At 33.5% G+C, this 23,306-nt stretch overlaps 1 protein-coding gene across 2 annotated transcripts in view; it reads left to right on the top strand.

Annotated features, from left to right (window-relative positions):
* The window catches only part of DPYD (dihydropyrimidine dehydrogenase), an 808,008-nt gene that overhangs the window by 211,627 nt on the left and 573,075 nt on the right, over nucleotides 1–23,306 (top strand). For both annotated transcript variants that reach the window (XM_007169549.2, XM_057551077.1), the window contains exons 5-6: nucleotides 6,841–7,002; nucleotides 22,814–23,010. In XM_007169549.2, the coding sequence (XP_007169611.1) occupies nucleotides 6,841–7,002; nucleotides 22,814–23,010 (359 nt within the window). The remainder of the gene's footprint in view (nucleotides 1–6,840; nucleotides 7,003–22,813; nucleotides 23,011–23,306) is intronic.

Raw genomic sequence — 23,306 nt, 5'->3', positions numbered from 1 at the left:
AAACACTGGGTAAGTTAATGGACTGGATAACAGTCAACGCCTGTTCTTTTGTGTTGAGATAAAAACAGCAAACATATCAAACATCATTTTTGTCTTTTAGATTTTTGTTTAAAGAAGGGTAAAAGTCATCATCCTTTATATATAAAATAAATCTGTGCACAAAAGATCAGATATTTATTTTCTATCCCTCCTAACATAGCCCTGTACATTTTTTCTTTCACACAGTAGAAGACTAAAATACTTGTGACTGATTGAATAACATGAAGAAACCAGTTGAAATGGTTGTGTATTTTCTAGAAGGAGACTGCTGGGTTGTCTTTAAAGTACCCTTCTAAATTTAAATTTTATAGCCTTTACTTTTAGAAAGGTTTAAGAGCTCACAGAATAGGAGTCAAAACTCTTGTTTAGAAGGAGGGCTCAAGAAATCTTCCCACTTACTATGAGAGAAATAATTGATACTGATCTTGACATTCTTGATGGGAAGAGTTGAGGAAGTGTTCACTTTCTAATAGGTTTCTGTATGTCTTTGACTCTGAGTACCCAGATCTCTACACATGGAGTTATTTACCGTTTCTTCAAAATTATTTGTAAGAGGTCGATTGCAAAGGTGACTTCTGAATAGTTGCTTTATGTTGGCTTAGCCCATTTTCAAAACCATGTTTCTATATTCTGTGATATATGCCAATGCTTTCCGTTTTTTAGGTTTAAATTGTTTCTTCTTCAAATTCCCTGTATTTCCACTCCCTTTCTGAGAATTTCCACATCATCTGTACAGTAGTCTTCCTAGTTAGTCCCGTAGTACTGTCACCCTTCTATTAAAAAACTTCAATTAAATACCAAACCTTTAAGTTGACAGAGAAGATTCTCCATAATTTGGTCCAAACACATTTTCCAGATATATCTCCTAATCATCATTTCCTAAGTGAATGAATGAACTACTCTAGCCAAACTGCCAAGTCATTATACCAAGACATATTTTGAACTTTTTTGATTATTTACTCATTTCAAGCTACAATGACTGTATGGCATTCCCTCTCATCTCTTAGGTCTGTCACCTCCAGAGTCATTTTGAATACCACCAATTTTAAAACTGATTCTAAACCTTAGCCTGAAATGACTTCTTACTCCGATAGCAAATCATTTTGATATCAGGGAACGTAAATTTGGCTTTAAAAAAAATTGTCATGGTGATGTTTTAATTTAAGAAACATTCAGTAATTCTTATTAATTTAAAAAAATTTTATAACCTCCTATAATTTTATTTTGATGTAAGGGTTACACTTGGAGTTATGAGAGTGCTGAAGAATTACTAGACAGCTTTATTATCAATGATAGGCTGTGATAGATCAGGCCCTAGTAAGTTTGACAGCAGTAGCATATCGTGAGCCATAAGTGTAATTTTAAATGTTTTATTTGTTGCATTTAAAAAAAATATGTATCTCTTTCTCTTCTTCTGTCATTTTTTTATGTGCAGTCTTGAAACTAATTTGGGCCTCATAAAACAATCGGTACTCTTGTGGAAAGATCCTTAAGTGTTTAAGTAGAGTATATTCTTTCTGCATTTTGTTTTCCTCAAATATCCTTAAAAGTTATCTGCAATTGACATTTTTTGCTATGATACTCTTTTTATATTATAAAAACTTCTAATTATGCAATAGGATTTTTTAGTCAGTGAGTCAGTAAATATTTGTTAATCAATCATGTCAGATGTTCCTGATGTGTCAAGTAAGATGAGGAAAGAATACTGACAATGACTTTGAGATTTTCTCAGCAGTAATTAACTGCTTGCTTAATTGCAGGTGCTGAGTTAGTGGATCAATGGGTTTAAGTAGGAACTAAAGAAGTTTGCTTAGGAATAGACCAATTAATTTTAAGTTCGTAACTGTTCATTATGAACAGTTTGTTTAATGTTTACCACTATTAGGCAAAATTATCCAAAACCAGACCAACGACCAATGAGATAAGTCTGTATTTGTTTACCATTATCATACTAAAGCATTTTGTAAGTAAATGCAAGGTGACACCTAAGTATTATTTAATTTTTAGGAAAAAGAACTATTAATTTGTAACATTAATTAAAATTTTAGACTGCAAATTTACATCTTTACTTTTAGATTTGTGTACAGTAGAGATGCAAATTATTTCCATTCAATAGAAAATATAACTCCAAAAGTTATGTTTTATTGCCTATTAGGATATTGTCCAGTTTTGCATCTAATTTAGCAGTCTTATTCAAATATCCCTTTATTAAAAAATTTTATTTTCTACAAGAATGATTTTTTTATTGCCTTACACATTGCCTATATAATTCCCAGTCCTGTAAGTGTACTTTTTAAAATAACAGCTTTATTGAGATATAATTCATATCCCATACAATTTGCCAATGTAAAGTGCACAGTTCAGTGATGGTGAATAAATTTGCAGAGTTACAATCGTTACCACAATCAAATTGAGCATATTTTTATCATCCCAAAATGAAACTGTATACCCATTAGCAGCTGTTTTCCATTTCTTTTCAGACCCCCAGTCATAGGCAATTATCAATCTGCTTTGTCTCTTTAGTTTTGCCTATTCTACATATTTTCTATAAATGGAATCATATAATATGTAGTGTTTTGTGAATGGCTTCTTTCACTTAGCATAATATTTTCAAGGTTCAGCCATGTCGTAGCATTTATCATTACTTCATTACTTTTTATTGCCAAATAACGTCGATTATATGGATATACATTTTTTTTAGCCTTTCATCAGTTGATGGCCAGTTGAGTTGTTTTCATTTTAGCCATTAGGAATAGTACTGCTATGGACATTAGTGTACAAAGTTTTGCATAGATATATGTTGTGAATTTTCTTGGGTGTACACCGAAGAGTGAAATTGCTGAATCTCATGGTAACTTTACTTTTAAAACTTATGAGGAACTGCCAAACTATTTTTTAAAGCAGCTACATCATTTTACAATCCCATCAGTAGCTTATGAGAGTTTCAATTTCTTCACATCCTTGCCAACACTTTTCATTGTATGTCTTTTCAACTATAGCCCACTAAGCAGGTGAAAAGTGATATTACATTGTCATTTTGACTAGCATTTCTCTGATAGATGATGTTGAGCGTCATTTCTTATGCTTGTTGGCCATTTGTATGTTTTGGAGAAATGTTTATACTAATACTTTGCTCGTTTTAATTGGCTGTTTGTTTGTTATTAGTGAGTTGTAGATATTCTTCACATATTCAAGATGCAAATTTCTTATTATGTATGGTTTTCCTGTTCAGGTTTTCTTTTAACTTTTCTGATGGCGTCCTTTTAATTTTGATGAAATCCAATTTATCTATATTTTTGCTGTTGCTTGTGCATTGTTGTCATATCTAAAAACCATTGCCTAATCCAAGGTCATGAAGATTTGATCCTATGTTGTCTTCTAAGAGTTTTATATATTTAGCTCTAAAATTTGTATCTATCATCCATTTTTAGTTAACTTTTATGTACGGTGTAAGGTAGAGATTCAACTTAATTCTTTTGCATGTGGAATTTGGTTATTACAATATCACTTGTTGAAGAGAATGTTCTTTACCTATTGAATTGTCTTGGAACCCTTTTAAAAATCAGTTGAACATATTGGGTTGGCCAAAAAATCATTTGGGTTCCAAGTGTACTGAAGAAACATTTACATGTGTCAGATGTGACTGTTGGTTTCTAAGAAGACAAATACTCCATTGAGCAATACTCCACTGTATACTATATCTTCTTTATCCATTCATCCATCGATGGACATCCGGGTTGCCTCCACATCCCGGCTTTTGTAAATAATGCTTCTATGAACATGGGGTGCATGTAACCCTTCGAATTAATGTTTTCGTTTTCTTCAGATATATGCCCAGGAGTGGAATGGCTGAACCACATGGTAGTTCTATTTTTGGTTTTTTGAGGAACCTCCATACTGTTTTCCACAGTGGCTACACCAATTAACTTTCCCACCAACAGGGCACAATGATTTCCTTTTCCCAGACAGAGGTTTGAGGGCCTGAAATAAGGTGGTAAGCACAGAAATGGAGTGGAGAGACAGATCTGAGAATAAGAAAATATTGTTAAACCACCATGAATGCTGTTAAAACCATGCATTTAGATCTATTTTAAAATGTTTTACTCAGTTATGGAATGTCAGTTTGATTCTTTTTTAACAGATTACAATATTCTAATTATATTTTTTTTGTTTCATCTATTTTGTGTGTCTTTTTAGACTGAATTTTTATTAAAATTAATTTAAAGGTTTCATCTGCTAACTTTACTTTCTGGATCACCTGTGGGTCTGCTTCATTTATTTATTTGTTTTTCTGATTATCAAGGATTTAATTCTGTCTTTTCTTATGCCTAGAAATTTTTTATTTAGTGCTGGACATCTTATATAAGATGATTGGTGTTAAAACTTAAATAAAGACCTGGTAAAGTGCTAGGAATGCAGTAAAGAGTCAATAAATAGTAAAGATGATTGTTGTTGTTTATTATCATCAGTATTTTATATAGGAATTTATATTTATGATTGAAGTTAGTTATGGAAGCAATGTATGTGTTTTTGAAGACCTTCAAAAGTACTTTAAACAAAAGCCAAAAGAAAAATAAATGCATTTGTTTCATATTGTTAAATATATTCTACCGTCTCTTTTTTAAAAAGTATTTTTAGAGCATTTTTATATTTATTAAAAAATTGTGAAGATGGTACAGAGAATTTCCATAGAAAGTTTCACCTACTATTAACATCTAACACTGTATAGCACATTTATTACAATTAATGAAACATTATTAATATATTATTATTAGCTAAGTTTATAGTTTCTTCAGATTTCCTTTGTTTTCACCTCATGCCCTTTTTCTGATCCAGGATCCTGTCCAAAATAACAGATTACATTTAGTTGTCACATCTCCTTAGGGACCTCTTGACTGTTACAGTTTCTCAAAATTTTCCTTATTTTCGACAAAATACTTGACAGCTTTGAGGAATACTGGTCAGGCCAAATATTTTAATTTGCATTAGAGGAAAACATGCTTCTGAAATATTCAACTTATTATTTATTATTTAGTAAATGATGATGTAGTTGTATAACTTATGAACAAGTCGGGGTCCAAAAAAAAAATTTTTTTTAACGTCTTTATTGGAGTATAATTGCTTTACAACGTTGTGTTAATTTCTGCTGTATAACAAAGTGAATCAGCTATATGCATAGGTATATCCCCATATCCCCTCCCTCTTGCGTCTCCCTCCCACCCTCCTTATCCCACCCCTCTAGGTGGTCACAAAGCACTGAACTGATCTCCCTGTGCTAGGCAGCTGCTTCCCACTAGCTATCTATTTACATTGGGTAGTGTATATATGTCAATGTTACTCTCTCACTTGGTCGCAGCTTACCCTTCCCCCTCCCCGTGTCCTCAAGTCCATTCTCTACGTCTGTGTCTTTATTCCCGTCCTGCCCCGAGGTTCCTCAGAACAATTTTTTTTTTTTTTTTAGATTCCATATGTATGTGTTAGCATACAGTATTTGTTTTTCTCTTTCTGACTTCACTCTGTGTGACAGACTCTAGGTCCATCCACCTCACTACAAATAACTCAATTTCGTTTCTTTTTATGGCTGAGTAATTAATATTCCATTGTATACATGTGCCACATCTTCTTTATCCATTCATCTGTCGATGGACACTTACGTTGCTTCCATGTCCTGGCTATTGTAAATAGTGCTGCAATGAACATTGTGGTACATGACTCATGGTTTTCTCAGGGTATATACCCAGTAGTGGGATTGCTGGGTCATATGGCAGTTCTCTTTTTAGTCCAAAAATTCTTTTTTTTTAAATTTTTTTTAAAAAGTATTTATTTATTTATTTATTTATGGATGCATTGGGCCTTCATTGCTGCCCACAGGCTTTCTCTAGTTGCGGCGAGTGGGGGCTACTCTTTGTTGTGGTGCGTGGGTTTCTCATTGTGGTGGCTTCTCTTGTTGCGGAGCACGGGCTCTAGGCGCATGGACTTCAGTTGTTGTGGCTCGCGGGCTCTAGAGCGCAGGCTCAGTAGTTGTGGTGCATGGGCTTAGTTGCTCCATGGCATGTGGGATCTTCCCAGACCAGGGATCGAACCCGTGTCCCCTGCATTGGCAGGCGGATTCTTAACCACTGCGCCACCAGGAAGTCCCCAAAAATTCTTAATGAAATGTAAAGGATTCTAAGCTAATCTATAATAGTCAAATGTGTGGAAGGGAGCGATTAAGGATGAACTTGTTAAGGTTTAGGCCTATATAATGAGTTTCGTCTGCATATTTGGTTAATAGGGTGTTACTGAAGGAGGATACTCAACACAGAGTGTCACAGTACATAGTATCCATGGACAGGCCAGATGAAATGAAAGGAAATAGAGCCCTGGTTGCTTTTAATTTAGTTAAATGGAGGATAACCTGGATAACCTGAGCATAATCTTTTTTTTTTTTCTTAAGGTTTAGATTTTAAGCTTGTTCAAGCAATCTACCTAACTAATCTTTGTTAAAACTGAAAAGATATTTATAGCAGGATAGAGTTAGATGCCTTGTGAAAGAAAAATAGTTACAGAACATTCATATTTTAAATTTTGACTACCAAAATTATTCACTTATTAATATGATGTATATTGAATACTCCTATATATTACTTTGCTAATAATTGCTTTATAGCTCTTGATGGTAAACAGTATTATAACCTCTGCATCTTATACATATCTTGATTTTCAATCCAGTAATCTAATAGAAAAAAAATAGGTCATAATTTGAATGTTTAAAAGGTACATTGTTACATAAGAAAATTTTATTTTATTTTATTTTTGCAGAACTATTATGGAGCTGCTAAGATGATTTTTTCTGATAACCCACTTGGTCTGACCTGTGGAATGGTATGTCCAACTTCTGATCTTTGTGTAGGTGGATGCAATTTATATGCCACTGAAGAGGGACCAATTAATATTGGTGGATTGCAACAGTTTGCTACTGAGGTATGTAAGATGTATACATTGTTCCCCCCCCCCAAAGCACAAAAATCTTAAAATAACTTTAATTCTTGATGCTTTGTTGATATCCAATATTTTTAGTGTGATATACAGGTAAAGTGTAAGTGTTTTGTGCCATAAACAGTATTTTTATTCGACAACTTGGCTTCAAAAATGGAACTTTCTAAAACCATATGTCAAATTAATTATAATCCCAGAAGGTTATTAAAATACTTTCACTGAAAATTATATAAAGTGGAGGATCTGAAAATGGGATATATTCATTAACTTGACATTGGAGTGTGGCTAGGAGCCCCCATTATGAAAAGACTATCTTGCTTAACTGATTCTTTTTCCTGAAACTGTCTTTAATCTTTACAGCTTGAAATAATGCATCAGTATTCTTCTGTAATATTTTTTGAGTAACAGAGGTTGTAGAATTATCAAACACCCTGAAACTGAATAATATTCTTTAACATTAGCTTTTGTGAATTTATGGATTAAAAGCAGGTGTGTTATTTGGATGCAAATTTATAATGAAGTAATATGAAAACATTTTGTCCCTATTTATCCTGTAAGTTTGCGCCATGTCTTTCTCTTTTATGAATCCTTTTTAAATGACTTTGATTCTCTGGGACATCTTATTCTCTCTGGGGTCTCCTTTTTGGAGTCAACTACCAGGCCAATTCCCATGTATCATTTAAATGACCAGCTTATATGGAGGTTCCAGTAAAATTTTGTAATCCTTGGTGTCCAGTTGGCTAGAATACCAAATTAAATGCCTGTCAACACTAGATTTTTAGTTAATGACTTCCCTGTCTGATTTTGTCAACTTAAATGCAATATTTTCTTTCTTTTTAGGACCCTTCCCATAGTATCCCTCAAGCTTAAATCTCACTTTGCTTTTAGTAATAAATCAGGGTTATTCCCTTCCTGCTTTCTGACAGGTTAATTCTAAGGAAGGGCTCCTGGGAATGAGAAAATAGAAACAATTTGAGGTTGTGAGTTGTTGCAATAAATTCTTGGATTTAATTTCTTTTCCTACCAAATTCAAAATTGCATTAGGCTTACCTGACCAGTGCAAGGTATGATCTTTACAACCTGAGAAAATCCTTAGTTGATGGAGAAGATTCACTTGAATTCTTCCACATTTTTCTTTGGGGACTCATTGCCTCTTCATTAAAACAGGGCAAGCTTGCAAGGATGTAGTAAGTAAAAGGTCACACAATATGTATACGAACTAAGACTGCATTTCAAAACAAGATGAGTTAAAATAATATTGTTAGTTTGTCAGTGACCTGACAACAGAGAGGGAGAAAGCGAAAGGGGGAGAGCGATAAGGAAAGGGAAGGGGGGGAGAGAGAGAGAGAGAGAGAGAGAGAGAGAGCGAGCGCGGGAGAGAGGAAACAGAGAGAGGGAGAGAAAGGGAAACACCATTCCTCTGAGAACTCCCACTTGGTTTTAGTGAGGTTACTACCACTGCTTTCCAAAGCACTCTATTTATTTAAGACATAGCATAGATTAGAATGGCATTAAGTGCATTTTAAGTGACTCATGGAATTTAGATAGGAATGTATCTTCTTATTACGTTCCATTTTTACTTTGTATTACTGTGGCTTCAAATGTATCTATCAAATCAAAAATAAAAATATCCCAGTGGAACTATATAGAAAAGCTTTCCATTCTTTTTTTTTTTTTTTTTTTTAAGTTGACTACTTAGGGCAAGTTATTTTAGAGAGTTCTGTCAAAGGGTTGTTTACTTAAATATACCCAGCTATCAAAGTTGTGAAGGTAAGCAGAAACAGACTCACAGATATAGAAAACAAACTTGTGGTTACCAAAGGGGAGAGGGAATGGGGTGGACAAATTAGGGGTATGGAATTAACAGATACAAACTACTATGTATAAAATAGATAAGCAGCAAGGATATACTATATAGCACAGGGAATTATACTCATTATCTTGTAATAACCTAAAATGGAGTATAATCTGCAAAATACTGAATCACTATGCTGTACACCTGAAACTAACACTAAATCAACTATACATCAATTAAAAAAATAAGCAAAATACAATGAACTAATTGGCTTCAAGTGAAAAGAAAAAGTATAAATATTTTAAATAATATTAAAATAAAAATATTAAATTATTAATTTATAAATAACAGTATACAAAATACTATTATTCTTTCAAACTACTAAACTATTGACATGAATACTTAAGTCAAAGTGGAACATGATGCAGATAATTTCATGTTTTGGTTGTTTGATAAAACAATGATTGATTTTTGACCTTTAAAGAAATATAAATCTATTTTTCAGCCAAATTAAGCAAAGGTTAGGAAAGCAAAGTAAAATAGTATGATATTTTTCAAAATTGTTTTTCCTATAACTTATAAGTGATTTTTAAAATATCAACTCTGTAGTCTGCCATTATCATTTAAATCCATACCTTACACCTTTCCATTTGAACATGGGCATATGATTTGGAGGGACTGTGGTAGAAAAGGAATAAATCACACAAAGGATAGCATGAGGAGAATCAGGAGACCAGCTACTCAGCTACTTTCTTTTTGCCCTGTATTGTCAATCCTTTGCTGTCCTCACATCTGCGGTGACTTTGCTTCATACACTTTTGTGTGCCTGTGGGACAAACAGGCTACAGGGTGATTCCAAATCTCTTGTGGAGGCAGTTTTTCCTAGTTCAGTTAGGTATAATAATAGTGCTTCAATAAAACAATTTTGGAAATAATAGTTTGCTGTGGATTTTCATATCAATTTCATCAGGGTCTTAAAAATTTCTCTACACAAATGTAACACTTGAAAATTTTATTTTAAAATGTGTTTGATCATTTAGTTAAATTTTAAAGAAATCATATATTTATCACATTTAATAAACCAACTACACTCTCATTACCTCTCAAATTTAACTAATGAATTGTTGCAAAAGGATAATGAAATGAGAATGCATTTTTCTACTCATTTCTAAAGTTTGAAAAACAACTATAAGTAGATAATTAGCTGCATGTCAAATCACTTCCCTTCTACTGATGTTAAAGAGTTTTAGAGACAATTTAGAAAAATTAAAATTGAAAGTCCAAGGTTCTAAAGTTTGACTGTAAATCTTAAAGTGAATGAGGTTCAGAGGATTAGTACTTAAGATTGCTGCCTCAATTATGAATTTTTAGGAATACATTAGATTATGAAATTGGTATCTAAAAACAATATCTGTTTTTCCCAGTAAATGTTTTATAAGATTATTTTAATACCCATTAAATATACTGTTTTGTGTGGCATATACTTCTTGACACTGTACTTTTAGTTTACTTTTCATATTTTCAGTTAAGAATGGAACTGACAAACGGAATTCCAGACTAAATCAGATGACTCACTGAGAACAGAATTACTCTTTAGGTTTTTCTCTAATTGTATCTCTCAGCAGGTTTTTTATATCACCTCTCATTTGTAATACCCAGTTCTTAGCCCACCATCATATACTATTTGTATACCATCATATACTATTTATATACCATCATATACTATTTGTATTTATTTCTATGTTTTATTGAGTAGGCACAGTTGAAATCAAATTGACCAGTGCTTATAATATAATAAAAAAATACACTGATATGATTCAAACAGCCAGGTATTATGAGGCTACATTAAGTAACCTAGTAAAATTACTTAAATGACATCAATATTTGTATTTTGTTAAATGCTGCAATAAATACTTTAAAGAACTGTGAATGAAGAAGGAACATGATTACTTGAGTTAGTGATTATTTTAATAGGACAAATATTATTTCTACCATATCTTCATCTTGAACATGGAGTCACTGAAAGCCTTAAACTTTTGCCTTCTACAGGTATATCAGAGGAGAATATAGACACACATACACTAATAAATAATAGAATATTGCATGTCCTCTCTCAAATAATGTTTTTTTGTGATGCATCCCATCTATCAAATAGATAAGTAGAGACGAATAAATTTAGGCGCAGTCTTCATATTAAAATCAATTATTAAGAAAAAGTACATAAACTGAAATGTGAGATTGGATATACTCTGTGTGTTATGTTGATTGCTTTATAAATCAGTTAATAAAACAAATGACCGAGATACTTTGGAGGGTGAATGAGAACATTATTGATAATTAATTCAGGGCAACAGAAACAAACCAGGACTATACCAGGAAAAGTGGCTTGTATGAACACCCAGTGTATTAAGCTCCCACTAGGTAAGGATTCAGTTAATCAAACAAACATTGATTGAACATCGATTAGAATTAAGTGTTGTTTTAGGCTGCTTCTACATACTACATGTCCTGAGAAACATTGTAGTTTCTCAGGAAATAATACAAACCAACAACGAAATTTCATAACAGACTTAATAAGGCATATGCATTTACATTAGCATCCCTGGACTAATAATCCAATCTTCATTAATTTTTTTTTGTTGTTGTTAAATTGTTTATTTGAGATTTTTCTTGTTTCTTGAGGTAGGCTTGTATAGCTATAAACTTCCCTCTTAGACTGCTTTTGCTGCATCCCATAGGTTTTGGATTGTCGTGTTTTCATCGTCATTTGTCTCTAGGTATTTTTTGATTTCCTCTTTGATTTCTTCAGTGATCTCTTGGTTATTTAGTAACGTTTAGCCTCCATGTGTTTGTGTTTTTTACGTTTTTTCCCCAGTAATTGATTTCTAATTTCATAGCGTTGTGGTCAGAAAAGATGCTTGATATGATTTCAATTTTCTTAAATTTACTGAGGCTTGATTTGTGACCCAAGATATGATCTATCCTGGAGAATGTTCCATGAGCACTTGAGAAGACAGTGTTATCTGCTGTTTTTGGATGGAATGTCCTATAAATATCAATTAAATCTACGTGGTCTATCGTGTCATTTAAAGCTTCTGTTTCCTTATTTATTTTCATTTTGGATGATCTGTCCATTGGTGTAAGTGGGGTGTTAATGTCCCCCACTATTATTGCGTTACTGTCGATTTCCTCTTTTATATCTGTTAGCAGTTGCCTTATGTATTGAGGTGCTCCTATGTTGGGTGCATATATATTTATAATTGTTATATCTTCTTCTTGGATTGATCCCTTGATCATTATGTAGTGTCCTTCCTTGTCTCTTGTAGCATTCTTTATTTTAAAGTCTATTTTATCTGATATGAGTATTGCTACTCCAGCTTTCTTTTGATTTCCATTTGCATGGAATATCTTTTTCCATCCCCTCACTTTCAGTCTGTATGTGTCCCTAGGTCGGAAATGGGTCTCTTATAGACAACAAATATATGGGTCTTGTTTTTGTATCCATTCAGCAAGCCTGTGCCTTTTGGTTGGAGCATTTAATCCATTCACGTTTAAGGTAATTATCGATATGTATGTTCCTATTACCATTTTCTTAATTGTTTTGGGTTTGTTTTTGTAGGTCCTTTTCTTCTCTTGTGTTTCCCACTTAGAGAAGTTCCTTTAGCATTTGTTGTAGAGCTGGTTTGGTGGTGCTGAATTCTCTTAGCTTTTGCTTGTCTGTAAAGCTTTTGATGTCTCCATTGAATCTGAATGAGATTCTTGCCAGGTAGAGTAATCTTGATTGTAGGTTCTTCCCTTTCATCACTTTAAGTATATCATGCCACTCCCTTCTGGCTTGTAGAGTTTCTGCTGAGAAATCAGCTGTTAACCTTATGGGAGTTCCCTTGTATGTTATTTGTCATTTTTCCCTTGCTGCTTTCAATAATTTTTCTTTGTCTTTAATTTTTGCCAATTTGATTACTATGTATCTTGGCGTGTTTCTCCTTGGGTTTATCCTGTATGGGACTCTGTACTTCCTGGACTTGGGTGGCTCTTTCCTTTCCCATATTAGGGAAGTTTTCGACTATAATCTCTTCAAATATTTTCTCTGGTCCTTTCTCTCTCTCTTCTCCTTCTGGGACCTGTATAATGTGAATGTTGTTAGGTTTAATGTTGTCCCAGAGGTCTCTTAGGCTGTCTTCATTGCTTTTCATTCTTTTTTCTTTATTCTGTTCTGCAGCAGTGAATTCCACCATTCTGTCTTTCACGTCACTTATCTGTTCTTCTGCCTCAGTTATTCTGCTATTGATTCCTTCTAGTGTAGTTTTCATTTCAGTTATTGTATTGTTCATTTCTGTTTGTTTGTTCTTTAATTCTTCTAGGTCTTTGTTAAACATTTCTTGCATCTTCTTGATATTTGCCTCCATTCTTTTTCTGAGGTCCTGGCTCATCTTCACTATCATTATTCTGAATTCTTTTTCTGGAACATTGCCTATCTCCACTTCATTTAGTTGTTTTTCTGTGGTTTTATCTTGTTCCTTCATCTGGTACTTAGCCCTCTGCCTTTTCATCTTTTCTGTCTTTCTGTGAATATGGTTTTTGTTCCACAGGCTGCAGGATTGTAGTTCTTCTTGCGTCTGCTGTCTCCCCTCTCTAATCTTCATTAATTTTTGATATTTGGTTTTGGAGGTGATTAGACCTTAGTACAAAGGATAGGATCAGGTAGGGGGAAAATGTAGCATCATAATACTCCATACTTGCATAGCACTTCAATCCTTTTTTATAATATCTCACTTAAAAAAAATCTCACTTTAAAATGTTGAAAAACAACCATTAAGACATGTAAACTAGCCAATGTTTTTCCCATTTTGGGCATGAGGAAACCAAGGATCAAAATGGTTAGAAAATCATAGTTTGTTAAGCAAACTCCTTTAGCCCTGGACAATGTTAGGTACTTTACTTAGAACTTGACTGATACTCAAAATAACCCTCTAGTTAAATGTTATCACCCTCATTTTTTTGTATGAGTAACAAGAGGCTTACACAAGTTCACATGTAATAAAGGGCCGATCCAGAGTACAAAGCATCTAATTCCCATTATTTCACAAACTGTCACTTGTCCTGCCTAGTGTTATAAGTCATTGATACAAAGTCAATGTAAACTTGGTTTTTCTGGTTGCAAGCTCACAGTGTTACACCTTGTTGACTCAGCCACAAATACCTCAGTCACTGTACCTTACAACTCACAAAATGAGGTCGCTGTACCTCATTTTCTGTTAGATATGAAGCAACTATATTAAAATAGGTTGTGTAAGACCAACACATATGGCTTAGTCATTTTCTTTATTTATATATGTTACCAGTAAGCTTTTTTGTTTCTTTTCTTCTTGCCATTGAAGGATTATTATACAGCCAGTATTCAGGTTTCATGGAGCCTGAGATGATAAACTTTGGGCTCCTTCTTTGAAGAATTACACAAAAGTACTGCTACAAATTTAAATGCAGGGCCTTGGAAGGGACCCATGCAATTGAGAGCCCTGAAGTTTAAGCTTTTATCTAAAGTTTTATATTAATAAGGAAAACCTAAGCCTGATTTTGTGATAACTGGTCTATAAATACTTTAAGAATGAGTCTAACACATTTATGATACAGTTTGGCAAACTGGTCAATAAGATCTGCTAGTTCATGTGTATAATCTAAGATATATTACCATGATAATGGATAGTAACCAATATTTATGGATAATAACCAATATTTATGGCTAATGCCTTGTGCAGTTCATCTATAAATAGAATATGGATTAGCGAATAGTTGTTAGATTTGATGACACCTCACACTTGCCTTATTGTCCCAAACTTGTATCATCTTTGAATAAAATTTCTCCATACTACTCCTATTTGAAAACAGTGTTATCAATAGTTTGTGAATACTGTTCATAGAAAAGAAAAAAAGTATTTCTGAGAGAAATAAGATGTACATGAAAGATATGCATTAAAGAGTAATAAAATCAATAGTTTGTATCAATAAAATCAAGAGGGCTGCTCTTGGGGATGCAAACACAACTAATATCTGTACAGGCTTCATTTGTGTCTCTCCTTTTGGTCTTAATGCAATGATTAATAGAAAGGAATAATGTCTTGATAAAGATTTCGGTAAATATTTGCCATTCTTTTCCAAAAATCTTTAGAAATCTATTAAACATACTTAGTGTGGGGTTGGGGGGGTGAGATGAATTGGGAGATTGGGATTGACATATATACACTCTTGATACTATGTATAAAATAGATAACTAATGAGAACCTACTATATAGCACAGGAACTCTACGCAGTGCTCTGTGGTGACCTAAATGGGAAGGAAATCCAAAAAAGAGGGGGTATATGTGTACATATAGCTGATTCACTTTGCTGTACAGTAGAAACTAACAGAACATTGTATAGCAACTATACTCCAATAAAAATTAAAAAAAAATACTCAGTGCTGGCACAATGATGAATAATTAAACTGCAGGATGGATAAATTGTTAGATGATTTTCATCGCATTTTAGTTTGTCTTAAAACTATATATTAGTATCTGGAGTTTTAACACATAACAATACGTTCAGAGATTTGGGGCAATAACATTGAAATTTACCGAAATCACATGGTTTTTAAGATTATTTGCTATTAATGTTTTTTTTGAATTTGTTTTTTATAAGTTCAAATATATATACTCTTGTGGGCACGTTACAGTGTAGAAGGATGGACTTTCATTCGTTTGAATCTTAACAACTTAAAAATGCGTAATTTTTCTCAAATATATTTGATGAGTAGTACTATAAAGTAGTACAAAGCAGTAATAGTGTATCAGCATGAATCACTTGTAAGAGCCATTATGCTGGGAGTTAAAATTTAAATACTCATTTGCTCCAAAGTGTAACAATAAATGAAATATAATAAGCACACAAGAAAAGTTAATAGCTGAACTAAAAAGGAAGATAAATACCTTTTGGGGCCAGAAATGGTATAGAAATATTCAACAGTACACAGGGGACTTGGGCCACTGTCTGCTAGGCTCTGCATAAGCAAACAATCAGGGGCTGCTGGGGAGTTTGACTGGTGTGGGATAATAAGTACCAAAAACATTATGCATCATAGAGGACTGGATTTACCTACCCCTGGTAGAAAGTTTTAAAAAAAATAGGTGCATGGCTAGGGCTTATATGAAGCTACAAAGAGAAGCAGTGAGAGCTGTGCCCCAGTGTTTTGGGCATGTGCCTAGTGGCCCAGTAACTTGCTTCTGTGTTATCTCTAAATATCACCTGGGGACTAGAGCCCTGGGCTTCCAGTTAGAGACCTGGTTCTGCAGTGGGGTAGAGGGAGAGGAGTGATGCTGGGTGGAGGCCATCACGTACTGTACATAAGAAGCAAGAGGGTAAGTGCAAAGACAGAAAACTTTCTCTCAGAATAAGTCTGGAACAAAAAGTCCAAAGCCACATTAAAAAAGCTAATGCTGCCAGTGATAATCAAAAGACTCAACCTATAGATGATTTTATCCTAATGAAACCAAATACTACCATAATCAGGCCTTTAAAATAAGTAGAAAATAATATCCATAAAAATAAGGTAAAATTATGAAAAAAACCAATGAATTTGGTATGAAAAATAGTTGATTGGAAATATTCACTGTAGTAAAAATACCAGTAAAAAGTTAAATTTAGAAATGGAATAGAAAGAGATTGGTGAAGAGCAGCCTTAAGGCAGTTATGGTAGAGAATTTTCCAAAAGAAAGGAAAGATGTAAGCCCCTCTATTAGACACACAATTATAATATTGTGAAATACCAAAGATCTCAAAAGAAGCAGCTTCCAGAAAAAGAAAAAAAAGATTACCTTAAAACCAAACAACATTTAGACTGACCCCAGACTTTTCGTCAGCATCCATAGATGTTAGAAGCCAAGAACACTTATTTAAAGGACTAAGGTAAAGAACTGTATTTCTCCCTTAACAATACAAGCATGAGTAAAGGTATTTTAAGCATTTAAAATCAAAGGTGACTTATTACTCACCTTGTTATAAGAACTGCTAAAAGTTATTCTTCAGCATGACTGACACAAACTTGGAATGAGAGGGAGATGTAAGAAATGATGTTAAGCAAATAAACCAGAAAAATATGGTGGTAAATAAAATTAACTATTGACTTTAAGGTAATGATAACAACTCATTTTGGGGTGTTAAAAAAGATAGAGATAAAATTTTATATAAAATTGACAAGGAAGGTGTTGAGGTGGGTGTGGTAGAGCACAGTTAAGGGTGCTAAGGGCCTTTAGTGTTGGGAGGAAAGAGATACTTGATATCTCTCTTCAATGTTTTAAAAACATTGAAATATCTATGTTAAAAATTAAAAGGTAATCACAAAAAATATAGAAATACCACCTGTAACTTCTAAGAAATCATAGAATCAAAGAGGGGTGGGTGGGTAGAAAACTTAATCCAGTGAGAGACAGGAAAGGAAAAATAAAAAACGAGAGAGAGAAGCAAATACAAAATATGGTAAACAGGAAACACAGAGCAGATAGTAGAAATACATACAAATATATAATTAATCATAATAACTTACATTTATTAAGTTTACTTATTAAAACATAAGTGAATTTATTATGGATTAAAAATAAATACTCCAAACAGCTATATGATGTTTAGAAGAGAAAGACCTTATCAGATAACTTGAAAATAAGGTGGTTGAAAAAAGAAATACCTTGCAGATAGTAACCAAAAAAAGTTAACGTAGTGATATTCATATGTAACAAAAGTGGAATTTTAGGGAAAGTGTACTAATAAAAATAAAGAGAAAAACAATTAATGAAAAGAAGAATAAATGTCTTAAAAATATAAAATTCATAAATTTATGTATACATTACAATATGGCCTTACTCAAAATTTGTAAGATGTTTTTGAATAAAGTTTATTAGATTGATTTAATAAATCCAGAAAGGTTCCTGTACCCAACTAATATAGAGTGAGTGCATATAGATATATATGTGTGTGTATATATATGTATATATTGTTTCCAAATAAATACATACAGACTGCATTTTTCTGCAACACAACTAAATTAGAAATCAAAAATAAAAATGTTGTCAAAATGAAGGCAATAGCAACAAATTTAAAACACACATTTGTAAATAGCTCATGGGTTAAAGAGGTTATCACAATAGAAATTATAAAATATTTAGACCTGAATGACACAATTTCCATTGACAACCTGTAAAATGTAGCCGAAGCCATTTTTACATGAAAATTTATTGTGTTAAGTGTGTATAACAGAAGAGATAAGGATTATATATAAGTAAGCAGGTTTCATTTCAAGAAGCTAGAGAGAGAGGAAACAGGTGGAGGAGGGATGTGTTGGTGGTAAATGTGGAAAAAGTAGAAGAAAGGAACTGAAAATAATAGAAAAATAATGAAATAGAAAATGAGAACAAAAATAATGATGATCTACAAAGAAAACCTGGCTCTTTGAAAATAGTTTAGTAAATGATTATCTGGCATATCACATAACGACCAGTACATTTCAATTATGGCTGCCTTCTAATTACTGTTCTTTTATTATTTTATTGATCTGCTTATAAGTAGTTAACCATTACTGCTGTTTCTAGAAAAATCATATTAAAAATCAGTTGAAACTGATAGGACGGGGGAATGATCTCTCCAGTCTACCATGTCTCCATCACTCTCTGTTGCCTCCCTGCTCTCCTTTTGTCCCCAGCAAGCTGTAGCATGGATTGCCTGACCCCCGGCACCTTTATTTTCCAACTCCAGCATTGAACACATATTTGAGTGACTAACTAGGTACTAGGAAGTGTCTGGGTGCTAAGGATACAGTGATGGACAACATAGGAATGATACTAGCCCTCAGGGAGCTTATTGCCTAGTGAGAAAGACAATAAAGCAAGCAAATTACAATGAAGTGCGTGGAGAGGGTGCAGTCAGACAATCCTGTGGGAGCCAGTAGCTAGGAACCCTAACAGATAGTCTAGCAGGGAGGGGAAGCTGAGTTGAGAAAGTGAAATTTAATCCGAATCCTGAAAGGTGTTCATCAAGTGTGGTGAAGTCGGGAGTGGGTGAGAATTCAAGGCACAGAGAACAGCATGAGCAAATTCTGAAGGCAAATGAGTGCTTGCACTGATTAGTTTGAACCTACATACGATTTTGGATCAGTAAAGTTGCTCATAACCAAAGTACACACACCTATGTTTTCTAATTGTATGTTGTCAACTTAACTATTTAATTCAGTTGTAGCCTTAAATCACAAATAGAACATATAGTTTAATCATAATAAAAATATGAACTATAATGTAGAATAATAAGTTAGGAATCAGTTCTGCTGTCTATAAAATGAGCAATCATACCTAACTTTAAAGGTTTTTAGGGCTGGAGATATAAATGTTAAGCACCTACGAGAGTGCCTTATAAAGAGAAAGCATTAATCCCGGGAGGTTATCATCATTGATTTATTCAATCTTCACAATAAATTGTTGAAGTAATTATTACTATCTTAATTTTAGAGCTGACATTTAGAGAGGTGAAATCCTCTCCACAATAACATGTGTCATTTTTTTAAGATTTGGCTAAGGCGTTATCTTTCTTCCCTTCTGGGATAACATTTCTTTCTCACCAGCTCCAACAGCACCATGTATAAAAATGAACCCTACACATGGACAGATTGCATTGTAATAATTTTTCTATATTTAAGACATATGAGTACCCTGTAACCCAGGGAACTACTTACTGGAAGGTCTGTGTTTGTCTTATTCATACTAGTATCTAGTGCATAGAAGGCACATAAAGATATTTACCAAATTAAGGTGGAAATTTAATGGAACAGAATATTCTGATTTCAAATTACACAGTATTTTTACCATGCCAGCGATGTCTCACAATAACGTCTATTTTAATAATAAGAAAAGAATGAAACAACATTTTTTAAGAATCACTAATGCATTAATAATTTTGATAACTAAAAATTTGCCATAGCGTGAAGTTTTCCTTATTTCTGATGTGTTTGAAACACAGGTCCCACTTTTGGTGTCCCTTGTTTAATTGTGGTGAAGAAACTGTCAGACAGCCCAGGAATATTTCTTTTCAAAGGATGAGTGCAGTGAATAGTATGTACTCAGTACTTCCTTTGACTTCTTTCACAAAAGGAAGCAAGTTACAAAGAAAATTACATAGAAGCGTCTCCTAGAAGGCATGTAATTTGAGGTAACTTACTTTTGGATGCACAAATAACAATCTCTCTCCATTTAAGCATTCAAAAGGTAATCAGACTGTCATATTGCTAATTAATTAACTCAAAGAAACTGAAACCAGCAAAATGAAAACCAATGTATTATTTTTATTAAGGTTCCTCTTAGACCTACACTGATGAAATAGTATCTCTTTAGAAATGACCAGAAATTATGTTTTATTCTATAATAAAATCAAGTTAAATACTTGCAAAAATATAAAAGTCTTATGGGATATGTTGAATACAACTCACCTTTTACAATATATGCTTCAACTAGTGGAGATATTCTGAAATAGCCAAGAAAACTTTGTCATGATTCCCCTATAGTTTATAGTTGCTATTGCTTGGTTAATAAGAACAAGTAGAGTAGTTGAGGAAGAAATATAGCTACCAAATATTTGTGTTTATTTCCATTAAGTACCATTTTAGAAAGTAAGAAAGATTTAAATGAGAAAAAGGGTACTCTCAAATTAGAATCGGTAAATATCTTTGCATTTACCATGTTATGTCCTTTTCCATTTAGAGAGCACTGCATAATTATTAGAAAATTATACTGTTTCTGTCTCCAGAACGTGAGGAGGCTTGGGGGAAAATTACATGACCCCTCTCTGTGTCTCAGTCTTTCCATTTTAAAAATCAGGAAAATTTCCCCCTTGCCTCAAAATAATATGAAAATTATGGGGAAAATGCTAGTAAAGTCAACATGGAGTGATGAAAGAAATGCACTTTCCAGATGAGTGAAAAGTCAGAAATCACAGGGCGATTATACAAGGAAATCTATTTAAAATGTTCCTCAAGATTATTCACTTACAAATAACCTATAAATAACCATCCTTTTGTATCACTGAGGAAGAACTGCGTGTGTTACTCATTTGTTGAAACCTATCACTGGAGTTCAGGAATTTTGAAATTCATCAAAATCTTGCTGGATGCCTACTGTGTGGTACAATTCTCCTGTGCCCTGGCATTCATTACAGATGGGAAGAGAAACCCTCAGATTAGGTTTACATGTATCAACTCATTTAATCCTCATATTAGCCCTATGAGATAGATATTATTAACCCCACTTTACAGTTTGAGGAGACTGAAGCATGGAGATGTGAAAGCACTTATTCAATACTGTACACCGTGAGAATGAGGGAAGTCACGACTCAACCCCAAGAGCATAATTTTAAAGCCAGACTTCTAAACATGTTGCTTTTGTGATGAAGTTTACAAAATTTCATCCAAATATTCAGTTCATCTGAAAAACTACCAAGGTTGATGCACCCTACTATAAAACTAAGGGGGAAAATCCAGTGCAATAATAATTTACAAATAACAGAACAAAACATTGACCCATCTTCAGTTTATGAGTCCATTTTTGTTCACCTGTTCAAATTACTGTTAAGTACATTTATTTAGTTTTCAATTTTAATTTTGAATTTTTTTCTTTTCTAAAATTTCTTTTATTTTTTTTAAACAAATTCAAGTTTCCTGGTAAAGTTCACATTCTTATGTATTTTTTGAACATGTTCATTATAGTTATTCTAAAATCTATCTTTGATAACTACACTTACTGGATTATGTATGCATATCTTTATGTTTTCTGAGTTATTGGCAGTTCTTAGTTCTTAGTTAATGAGAGGCCTGGGCTTCTTTGATCAAAAGCCAGGCCTTGTATATGAAAATTTGTAGATGTTGCAGTTGACTTATTATCCTCCACAGAAGGTTCACCCTATCATTTGGGAGGTAGACAGGAGTGAGACCTTATCACCTTCATCTAAATCAGGCTGGGTTACATGTCTACCTCTGGTTCGCCCCACTTGCAGAGTACAGCCCTCCAGAAGTTTCAGCTGTATGCTAAGGTGTTTACTAGGACTTCTTCTTCTTCAGCTACTCCTGTACTCCAGTTGTTTCTTCTGGCCTCTCAGAGTGCAGAAAGCTCCCTTCTGCTTTATAGAGATTTGTTTTGTTTATAAACACTGTGTCTCTCTAGTCCTAGAAAATTAGCTAAAATCTCTCTTTCTGTCTCTTCTGAGCTGTGGTCATCTATCTACAAGATTCCTCACTCTGCTAAGAAGTGGTGAATTCCCTCAGGGTAAAAGTAACTCCTAAACTGTCATCTCACTTCTCTGCTGTTCCCTTTTTTCTGAGATCTTGACTCCTCTAGTCAGGCTTACTTCAGAGGCTCTCCAGTGCTTCCAACATATTTTTGAAACATTATCCTTCAAAAGCTAATCTATCATAACCAGAAGCAGGTGTCATAAATTATCTACTGAATGTCTATGTGCCAGGTTTGTGTTCACTGCTGGTTATACAATGGTAACATGTTTCTAAAAATATTTAAAACAAATAGTTAATAAGTTATATGTGTGTGTTTTTATATATGACATATTCTCTGACTCAAGAACTAATGTTCCACTGACTAACATGGAAACGTGACACACATGGTAAATGGTTTCGTTAATAGCATACACAGTATGATACAGGAGCTCAGAGGAGGAGCAATTAACTTGGACCAGGGCTGGAGTAGGGAAAGCGGGTCAGGAATGCTTCCTAGAGGACCTTAGACAGGAATTTCAAAGACTGAGAAAGAGTTAGTCAAGCATAAATTGCCATTGGCTTGACCCAGTATAACTTCTAAGTATGCTAATACTTAAAATGTACTGCTTATTTCTATTAAAAGCACAAATGGATTTGAAACATTAAAAATACGTTTGAGGATGTAAAAGTTAGCTTAAAAATTTTAACCATGCCAATTGATTTCTCCGTAGGTGTTCAAAGCAATGAATATCCCACAAATCAGGAATCATTTTCTGCCTCCCCCAGAAAAAATGCCTGAAGCCTATTCTGCAAAGATTGCTCTTTTGGGTGCTGGGCCTGCAAGTATAAGTTGTGCTTCCTTCTTGGCTCGATTAGGCTACTCTGACATCACTATATTTGAAAAACAAGAATACGTTGGTGGTTTAAGGTAATGCCTACATTTATTTCATGTTCACAGTGTCAAAAATGATGGGGTAAAACGATTATGAATATTGTTGGTTCGTAATCGTATAGGAACTTCAGGCTCACAGATGGTATTTTAAGTGTTCTTTTTCCAAATGCTCAAATTTTGATTTCATTATTCACTTTAAATTTGCAGTTGGCTTTAAGCAATATTTATTTTAAAATTTCTCTGTCTAGTTCTGTGAATTTAAGAGAAATCTCAGCAAAATATTTTATGAATAGAGGAACCAATCATATGAAAGTTTATTTCAGGACTTCCCT

The sequence above is a fragment of the Balaenoptera acutorostrata genome, chromosome 1, assembly GCF_949987535.1.
Source record: "Balaenoptera acutorostrata chromosome 1, mBalAcu1.1, whole genome shotgun sequence".
Lineage (NCBI taxonomy): Eukaryota > Metazoa > Chordata > Mammalia > Artiodactyla > Balaenopteridae > Balaenoptera > Balaenoptera acutorostrata.
This window is presented reverse-complemented; position numbering and strand designations above follow the sequence as displayed.